Below are 10,390 nucleotides of genomic sequence, written 5' to 3'. Positions count from 1 at the left end.
CTGACAGGGATCCTCAAAGTGCAAATTGCCCACCTCCTCAAAGATGACCCATTGGTTTGCTTTTGTTGCCTCTTCGCCCTCTGCATTCTGGGAAATCGAGTTTACATGTAGGAAGGAGGAACGTTGTCCTTTACTTTGGGGGTTAGAATGAAGGCAGATGTTTGTGAGCTGCAGCCCTTGGAACAGAAGCAGACAGGGGTCCAGCAGAGGTTGTCCTTACTGCCTCAAAATGGAAACAGGCCCTAGAGCATAGGAAGCCGTAACATTCCTAAATGTAAGCAGGTATTCTCTCTCTTCTGTCCCTTACAGTAAATCGTAATTTAAGCATGTATTCTCTCTCTTCTGTTCCTTACAGTAAATTGAAATATAATTCTTAAAATAAGAAATTTCTGTGGTTTTGTGGGTGAGGGTGCAGGAAAGAGACCGGCAAAGATGGGGAGTTAGGGAGCCTGTACATTTTCTCTCTGAGCAGTCTCGGGAGAAGAGAATTCCAAGCGTTAAAGTGGACGGTGTGGCTTTGAGAGGTGTGAACTGTAAGAGTGAAGCAGGGAGATGACCTCTCTAACCAACAGCATCAGCGTCACCTGCGAACTTTAGACATCAAAGCTCTCAGGCCCCACACAGACCCACTGAATCCCAAACTCTGGGAGTGAGGCCCTTCTGGGGAATTCCAGTTATCAAGCTCAAGCTTAGGAAACACTGGGTGATGGATAAAGACTTGGACAGAACTGCTTTCATTCATTCATTCATTCATTCATTCATTCATTCATTTATTTTCTATTTACTTTTTGACCCCCCTTCACTCATTTCTCCTACCCTTTACCCCCCGCCTCTGGCAACCACCAATCTGTATTCTATGTCTATGAGCTTATTTTTTTGTTTGCTCTTTTTTAAATTTTTATTTTGTTTGTTTCTTCTTTTAGATTCCACATACAGGAGAGATCAGACGGTATTTATCTTTCTTTGTCTGACTTATTTCACTTGACATAATGCCCTTGAGGTCCATCCGTTATGTGGCAAATGGCAAGATTTCATTCATTCGATGGCTGAATAATATTCCATTAAATATGTATACCACAATTTCTTTATCCATTCATCCATTGATGGACATTTAGGTTGTTTCCACAGCTTGGCTGTTGTAAATAATGCTATTGTAAATAACAAGGGGGTATAGCATTTCAAGATAGCGTTTTCACTTTCTTCAGGTAAATATCCAGAGTGGAATTGCTAGATCATATGGTAGGTCTATTTTTAATTTTTTGAGGAGCATCTGTACTGTTTTCCATTGTAGCCGCATCAATTTACATTCCCAACAACAGTGCGGGAGCACAGCCTCAGTGACACTTGTTTTCTCGTCTTTTTTTTTTTTTTTAAGATTTTATTTGACAGAGAGAGACACAGAGAGAGAGGGAACACAAGCAGGGGGAGTGGGAGAGGGAGAAGCAGGCTTCCAGCGGAGGAGCCTGATGTGGGACTCGATCCCAGAACGCCGGGATCACACCCTGAGCTGAAGGCAGACGCTTAACAACTGAGCCACCCACGAGCCCCTATCTCTTGTCTTTTTAATAATAGCCATTCTAACAAGCGTGAGGTGATTCTCACTGTGGTTTTGATTTGTATTTCCCTGATGATTAATGATGTAGAGCATTTTTCATGTGTCCATCGGCCAGCTATGTGTCTTCTTCGGAAAAATGTCTATTCAGATCCTCTGCCCACGTATGTGGGTTTTTTTCTTTTTGCTATTGAGTTGTATGAGTTCCTTATACATTGGATATTAGCCCCTTATCAGGTATGTGATTTGCGAATATTTGCTCCCATGCAGTAGGTTGTCTTTTCATTTTGTCGATGGTGTCTTTGCCGTGCTGAAGCTTTTGGCCTGTTGTAGCCCCACTTATTCCTTTTTGTTTTTGTTGCTTTTAGAAATAGAGCTGCTTTTATGTCCTAGCTCTGCTTTTTAACAGCTGTGGGAGTTGAGTAAGTTAATTAGTCGGAGTTTATGAAGAAAATTAAATAAGATTACATATTTGAAGCCCTTAGCACAATGCCAGACATATAGAAAGCACTCAATAAATGTTAGCTGCTGTGACCACCCTTTTGTAAGAGGGAAAGGAGAAAGGATGAGTCCTAAAGACCGAAAACAAGTTAGCACAGCATTTACCAGTTTAAACGGCCCTTTCAGACCCTGTTCTTGTGTTCCCAAGCCACCCACAGTTTAGATAAATTCTGTGCGGTTTCATCAGAACAGAGCAGTCATTCTCAACCTCACTGATCATCCAAACCGCCCATGGAGCTTTTTAAAAAAATATTACTTATTTATTTCTTTTTGGGCAGAGGGAAAGGGAAAAAGAATCTTAAGCAAGTTCCACATTGGGCGGAGCTCAATCTCAGGACCCTGAGATCATGACCTGAGCTGAAATCAAGAGTCAGAACCTGGGGCGCCTGGGTGGCTCAGCAGGTTGGGCGTCTGCCTTCCGTTTGGGTCATGGTCTTGGAGTCATGATCTTGGGGTCCTGGGATCAAGACCTGTGTTGGGCTTCCTGCTCAGTGGGGAGCCTGCTTCTCCCTCTGCCCTCACCCCACTCATTCTCTCTCTCTTAAATAAATAAAATCTTTAAAAAAGAAGTCAGACCCTTAACTGAGCCATCTAGGCGCCCCTAATTTTTAAAAATATTTTATTTATTTTATTTTATTTTTTAGAGAGGAAGTGAGAGAGCCCCCTGTGGAGCTTTTAAACTGCCCTGCCTGGACCTTCAGAGCAATCATCTTCAGCAGTAGGTCCTGGGAATCTATAATGTAAAATCTCCCATAGGCAACGCTGCAAAACAGCTACTGGAATGGAAAGGTATGATAGCTAGAGCTAACATGTACTGAATATCTGTTTGTGCCAGGCACTATGCTAACTTCTTTATTTACATTGCTTCCTTTAATTCTCACAGCAACTTATAAGGCAGGTACTGTCAGTTTCTTTTACATATGAGGAAACTGAGGCAAAGAGCCTAAATAACTCAGCCAAGTTCACATAGCAGAGAAGGACTTAGGACCCGAGCCCAGGTTTGAGCTTCTAATTGCAATTAACTAATGCATTCATTTACTCATTGACTCAAAATTTATTATGTGTGACCAGGTAAGGAGTTGAGAGCCAGAGAATCTAAAATTGAATAAAAATCTCCATCCCCATCCCCAAAAAAGTACATGGCTTTTGTGCGTGTGTTGAGAATGAACAAATGACAGATTGTCTCATTTAAAAGATGATGTCATGTGTCGGTGTTTGAGATGCTGAAAAGATTTTCTGACTTCCAGCCTCTTCCTTTCAGTGACCATTTATAGAATCCACCACCGTTGGCAAATCAGCCTCCCAGACTGTGAGGCCCAGGCCCGTCTGGGGGCCGCCAGCACCAGCGTCTCCCCGCAAGAAGGGCTCTAAGGCGGTCCGTGTTAGCAAGCCCCTCAGGGCGGTCCTCAGCTGTCCCCGCTGGGTTGTCTCACTTCAGTTCAGTGGGATAGCCATCCACCTCTCTTGATAGGTCCGTCAATCAAAGCGCGGGGAAGGAGGTGTATCACAGCGGAGCTGTCGGGTTGGCTCTTTTCCACGGATAAAACCTGTCACTTACACCTAAAGTGAGCACTGTTACGAAATTTCCCAGCAAAGTACAGAGAGAAGACAGAGACCTGCTTTTTAGAATCGTGAAATATTAGCGCTGGTTAAATCCCTGGACGTAACGGAACGCTGATCAGAAACCGAGCTCCAGGGTCTCGAACTCGGCTGGCCCTGGGCTCCCGGCTCAATCTGCTACCGCTCACTGCCTCCTAGAGTCAGAGCCGAGCACTGTTTCAGATAGACACAGTATTCTGGTGCAGCGGCCATCACCTTGGGGCCGGCAAATGGTCCAACCTGGAGGCGGCCTGGGAGGACTGCACCCCCACCCCCCGGGGCTGGGGTGGGGACACCACGTGCAGCCACCACATTTTCCTCCTCCGGCGGCGGCGGAGGAAAGGGGGTCTGGGGTCAGCGGCCATTTCCCCGGACGAGTATTCAGAACGCACAGGCAGAGGTGCTAGCGGAACCTTTCTCCTCCGCTCGTTCTCGCTTCCCCTCGAGCCCAGTTGGCGTCGGACGCAGTAGTGGAAGCTTTTTAAACATGGAGACGGCCGGTCCCGGATCTGGGCCGTCGTCCTCGCGTCTCGAGGCACCGGGATCCGCAGACGATCCGCTTTTCCTGGTGAAAGGTGTGGTGTGGTGAGGTGCTGGTGTCGGGGAGAGCTCTTCCGGGGCCTGCGCTGGAGCCGCTATTCCCACACTCAGCCCGCGCTGGGAGACCTTCCCTGGGGCTGCCCCTGAGTTCAGCTGGTGGGGATCGGCCGTTCAGAGGTCGTGCGGGGTGGAGTCTCCCCTGGGCGCGGGGGGCGAGGGGCTGATCCGGCGAGGTATTCCGTGTGCTGCATTCCCCCCATCCCCTCTACAGTTCTCTCGTGCCTTCCCCTTTCTAACTTCCACTAGCTTGTTTCCCGTCCCCCCTCCCCGGCCCGGGAGAAACTTCAAACTGTCCCCGGGAAAAGGGGAAGGGACCCTGGGCCAATTCTCAGCACATGGGAACGATCCTGCAGAATGATCTCATGAGGTCACGCAGCTTTAGCACCGCTGTCGTTTACCTTTGGCCAGAGCTGCCTAGCTTTCGTTTCTTAAATTTCAAAAAGTGACTTAAACTGTAATTTAAGAAGTGTCTGAATTTACTTGGGTATGTCTTAACTTAAGGTTTCTTTTTTTTTTTCTTTAATCTCTCTCCTCACACTCCACGCCCCACCCCCAAAACTCTTGGCAGGTGGAGTTTTCCTTGGTACTGTGGCTGCAGCAGGAATGCTAGCCGGATTTGTTACAACATTATCATTGGCTAAAAAGAAAAGCCCTGAATGGTTCAATAAGGTTTGTGACACGGAAATCTACTCGTAACATTGTTACTGTTTGCAGATAATTGGCAGCTGTTGGGCATAGGAGAAGTAAAGAAAATGTTGGTGGCCTTTCATATTGTCTTAAGAAGTACACCTATATACACCTCATAGATTCAAGAAGTGTACAAATTAATCAGTGGTGTTTATTTTCATTTAGAAAGAAGTATTTAGGGAAGTCTGGGTGGCTCAGTTGGTGGCTTAAGTGTCTGCCTTCAACTCGGGTCATTATCTCGGGGTCCTTGGATCTAGCCCCATGTGGGGCTCTCTTCCCAGTGGGGAGCCTGCTTCTCTCTCTTCCTCTGTGCACTCTCTCTCAAATAAATAAATGAAATCTAGTTATGTGCTTTCTTTTTCTTAAATTTTAACCGAACAAGACTTTGTAAGTTCATCCAGTACATTTCCTATTCACAACATGACTAAATCTAAATCTGGGTAATTCCCTATCAGTTGTAAGAGGCCCCAGTATTTTATGTACCACGAAGAAAAAAAAATGACTCCAGTTAAATTCTTGACACAATACTGATTACCAGAGGCGTTTCTTTTTAATTATTTAAGTAAGCTCTGTATCCAGCATGGGGCTTGAACTCATGACCCCAAGATCAAGAGTCTCATGCTCTACTCACTGAGCCAACCAGCCACCCTCCTGCCAGAGGCATTTCTATTTCAGAAATGTTAAATTGTTGAAGTGCATCTTATCATTGTTGAAAAACATGGGTCAGCTCCTTGAACCCAGAGATCACACATACTTTGTGCTGCTGCAGCCCTGTTTCCCAGAAAAGTACCTGACACCTGATTGCTCAGTCCATTTGGGTTGAATGACCATAAGCTACTTAAGGCAGAAAAGTCTTACTGCATGAGCAAGATTGAGTAATCACTCATGTGGTCATACCCTCAGTTGATGAGGATTTTTCTCCTCATTGACTTGTAGTTACTTGTTTGCATGTGTTATCCTGTCTCTGCCCTCTCCATCCCATATGGTTTATTTATCCATCATTTCATTGCTTCAGATGTTAACTTGGGATCTTTTATGTGTCAGACATGTGCTACTTAGGTGCAAGAGATACAAAAATGAACAAAACATCTGCCCTTCAGGAAGCTAGCATCTGGTGCAGGAGACAAATATTAAATATTGACACAATTAACTATATAATTATAATTTGATGTTTGCTTGGAAGATCAGTGTTACATGAAAAATCATAAACCAGTCGAGTTCCCTCTCCACTTATATTTTTAATAATCTGATATCATACTTAAGCACTGTAAATACCGTAAAGGAAAAAGACCACATTTAAGGTGCTTTTGGTCCCCATCTGAACACTCAAGGCTTAAATGGTACCCAAATCACTGTGACGAACCTTGTGGTCATTTCCCCCCGTATTATAGAATATTTTCAGTGCAGAACTGTATCTTGTAGAAGGAATCATAAAGCCTAACTGAAAGTGATGCTTTAATAGTAGAATTTGTGTTGATTTCTAAGCCTCAATTGCCAGGTTAACCTTTGGGTAACAGACCTTTCTGAGAATCTGATGAAAGCTAGGGATTCTCAGGAAAAAAACACATACCCACATTTACAACTTGGCATTCTATTTTGTGGTTCTAAGATTTGATTATCACACATGCCCTATCAAACACAGTGGTTTTCAAGCTATGGTCCAGAGAATCCTAGGGATCCTTGAGACTCTTGGGGGTCTGTAAAGTCAAAACTAAATAGTCATAATAATACTGAGACATTTGTACTAATGGTATAGAAGCACGTGGGGGTGAAACTGCTGGTGCCTTAGTGTAATCAAGGCAGCGGCACCAAACTGTACCAGCAGTCATTTTGTTCTTCGTTACTATGCATCTGTAGTTTAAAAAAAAAAAAAAAAGCCCTCATTGCATAAGAATGTCCTTGTTATAGCAGTAGAATTTCTGATTTTATTAAATCTTAACTCTTGATTATACCTCTTTACTATTTCATGTGAGGAAATGGGAAGTATGCATAAAGCACTTCTGATTTATACCAAAGAAAGACATTTTTCTCCAGGAAAAGCAATTGTGTGATTAAGTTGCATGCTGAACTAGCTGCTTTTTTTCACGTAATACCATATTTTATTTGAAAGAGCAACTGACAAACTAGTTATTCCGAAGTGGGTATTTTGCAGACATTTTCTTCAAAATGAACAAAATGAGCCTGTGTCGTCTCTTCAAGCAAGCACTTGTTGGTATTTGTTGCCAATGATAAAATTGGAGCTTGCGAGTGAAAATTAGATCTTAGAAAACTTGTATCTGCCACTGTGAGCTTGATAGGTGCTTATACAGAAAGGCTTTTCTGATGAGATTGGTAATGATATTAATGATGTGAAATTTTAAATATTTAATAAGTGGTGTCAACATTGGAAAGATCTCCATAACTTGGTAAATCAATATTTTCAGAATGAGCATAATGCATGGATAAAAGGCCCATTTGAAATACAAAATAGACTAATGGATTTTAATGTCACAAAGTAAAAAAATTCATCGGTGTGACTTCAGATTCCAGAGTGCACGCAGTTTTTTGGGAAGTTTTGGTGGCACATCAAAGAAGGAAGGCTATTAAAATATTTGTCCCTTTTCCATCCATCTCCATAAGGCTGGATTTTATTCAGATTCTTCAGTCAAAAAACATATTGCAACAGATTGAATACAGAAGCGTTTATGAAAATTCATCTGTCCTTTGTTAATCCAAACATTTAGAAGATTAATCAAAATGTAAAACATTGCTTCTTTGCACGAAATTCTTTTGTTTTGTCAGGTAGTTGTTTTCATAAAAATAGGTTTATATTAATCTATACTGGGTTTATTTTTAAATGAATTAATACTTAAAATTTAAGAATTTCTTAGTTTTAATTTCTAATATATTAAATATTAATAAGTATAATCCACATAATCAGAAGTCTTTAGGATCCAAGTATAAATGGATCCTGAGACCAGGAAGTTTGAGAACCACTGTTCTGGGTGGTTAAATATATTGTGTAAAGTTTGCCTCCCCTCTGGGGAAACATCTGAATCAGAGCATTACTATTGATCCAGACTCTGTTTGAGAGGCTCAGAGGTTCTGGAGCAGTTAATGCATTTACACTTAGCAAGCGCCAGTTTAAGAATACCACTTAGGCAGTGTACTTTAGAGTCGCTGCCTGGCAGTTTTCTCTGACATTAGTAGTGATAATAATTTCTAGCATCTGAATGCTTACCATGTGCTAGCTGCTGCTGTAAGGGTTAGGGTTCACTGAACCCCCATCACAACCCCAGAGATACTGTTAGTATGTTGTCCCCATTAAACTGAGGAACATGGATTAAACAACTTGCTCACCCTGGCATTCTTTCCATCTTTGATTATTTTTGGAGAAGAAATTATACTATTTTTAGCAATTTTTTGTTTAAATAGACTTCTGTCCACTAGCCTGCAATCTAGGCATTAATTATAATACAGATTCAGAGTGCAGCTCAGGATTTTAAAAATGATCAGCTTTTACTTGGGGACTGTGTGCACTGCTGCTATTTCAGGAGGATGGTCATCATTTCTTTGAGTCTTAACTGCATTGTCTTACCTGAGTATCACACTAGAAAAGTGGGAGTGGAAAGGCAGTAGTAAATGTTGAACAAACATTCATTTTTCTTTATCCTTCATTGAATAAACAGAGGGAGGTGTAAGTGGTGGCTTTTAAAAACACATGTACATATGTAATACGTATATAATTTCTGTCCTTCCCAAGGAAATAAGGAATTTTTAACTTAAGTCTCTAAAATAAAATTTAGGCACTTAAATTGACCCTGTTTTAATAATATTTGGTTAGTGGTACTGCTTCTGGATGAAAATTCAGGCCAGTTAGAAGTTAGTGAATTTATAAGAGGTCTGTGATATCTAGTGAACCACTCTGAATTTTTAGCAACATGAGAAAAGGGATAAGAGAGTGTTGTTTTGATCATAGAAAATAACTAAAGAAACAGCTCTTGAAAATCTGGTTGGGTCTCAGGTATATTACAAACAGGTGTTAAGTCAGCAAATGCTTCGTATCTTCAGGGTCAGGGCACCGTGTGAGACATGAAGATACAGGTAAACCAAGCATTTCTATGTGCCACCAATAAGATTCGTAATCATAACACGCACTACAAACCTTCAATGGGTTGAGCAATACAAAGAAAATTATTCTAAAAAAGAAAGGCTTGAGTAAATGGAAATTTGATTCCAGAAGGAAGAGCAAGCATTATAAATTTGCTATCTTAACCACATTAGCTAATCAGTTTGATGACATTGTAATGGAAATACCAATGAATGGGACTCAGAGATATCTTGACAGAATGTTGTAGGGCTTTTCTGGGATAACTGATAGGCAAAAACAACAAAGAAAAGTTTTGGAAAAAAATAATCAGTAATCTGTGCTTTCAGTGATGGGGTGGGTATTCCCTTTTGAAGCATGCACTGCATTCCTGTTCTTCTCTAGGCAAGTTTGTATGCAGATAGTCTGAAAGTTATTCAGTTATAATGGTTATAGATTTTTACCTTAATATGATACCTTGAAACCCAAGAGGAGAGTCATTGTTTATTTTCTAGTTTCTCATGAATAACTGCCATACGCTGGGTTTCTACTATGTGCCTCACCTCTTTGAGGAAGCCCTCCTAAAGCTTCCTCTAATTGCAACAATAGATTAGGTCTCCTCCTCTGGGACCATGGTGCCCTATGTGTATAGTTTTATTGCTGCACGTTCCATTTAGATAATAATTAACCTTTATATGTCTGTGTCCTCCCCCTGCAGTGACTGAAATCTTTAGCAGAAAGAAGTTACTCTATTTACCTTTTTCTCTCCGGTACCTAGCACAGCTCCTGGCAATGCCCTGCCTACTCAGATACCTTGTCAGTCAGAGAAGTTGTGGCTTAAGTCACAGTTATTAAGTAGCAAAGCTGCTTTTTGAACTTGGGTTGGTCTGGCTTGCCACAATTACAGTGATATTCAGAGAGTCATGAGTTTCAAACACTACCGAAATAATTACTCTTTCCGAACTGATGATTTTTCCTTTCTGTCTTCATTGCAGGGAAGTATGGCTACAGCTGCTTTACCAGAGAGCGGGTCTTCCCTTGCCTTACGAGCCCTGGGTTGGGGCTCACTTTATGCATGGTGTGGGGTTGGTGTGATCAGCTTCGCAGTCTGGAAAGCTTTAGGAGTTCACAGTGTAAGTAACTACAATCCTGTAATTGGTATCTGGAATGTTTATTCTACTTTCTGTGGTCTAAATATGCCTGATTTTCAAGAAGTGTGTGTGTGTGTGAGTGTGTGTGTGTGTGTGTGTGTGAGAGAGAGAGAGATTTATACCCCAAGCTAAAAAGCTGTATATTGGGAATGATCGGCTTTTTTTAAACTACTGGTAGGAAGTTCTGTGGACCAGGCTGTGTGTTAAAGGTGAGAATTGACAGTGGTTTGGAAT

General features: G+C 41.9%; 1 protein-coding gene across 3 annotated transcripts in view; it reads left to right on the top strand.

The window, feature by feature from the left end:
- The first annotated feature begins 4,004 nt into the window (after positions 1 to 4,004).
- The window catches only part of TMEM242 (transmembrane protein 242), a 29,974-nt gene continuing 23,588 nt past the window's right edge, over positions 4,005 to 10,390 (top strand). The window contains exons 1-3 of one of the 3 annotated variants that reach the window (XM_019795115.2): positions 4,005 to 4,227; positions 4,821 to 4,921; positions 10,001 to 10,138. In XM_019795115.2, coding sequence (XP_019650674.1) covers positions 4,140 to 4,227; positions 4,821 to 4,921; positions 10,001 to 10,138 — 327 coding nt within the window. In that variant the 5' untranslated portion in view covers positions 4,005 to 4,139. The remainder of the gene's footprint in view (positions 4,228 to 4,820; positions 4,922 to 10,000; positions 10,139 to 10,390) is intronic. The other 2 variants (XM_019795116.2, XM_002915118.4) reach the window with 2 other exon arrangements.

Source organism: Ailuropoda melanoleuca, chromosome 10 (assembly GCF_002007445.2).
Source record: "Ailuropoda melanoleuca isolate Jingjing chromosome 10, ASM200744v2, whole genome shotgun sequence".
Lineage (NCBI taxonomy): Eukaryota > Metazoa > Chordata > Mammalia > Carnivora > Ursidae > Ailuropoda > Ailuropoda melanoleuca.
The sequence above is the reverse complement of the archived record's forward strand: the minus strand, read 5'-3'. Positions and strand labels throughout refer to the sequence as shown.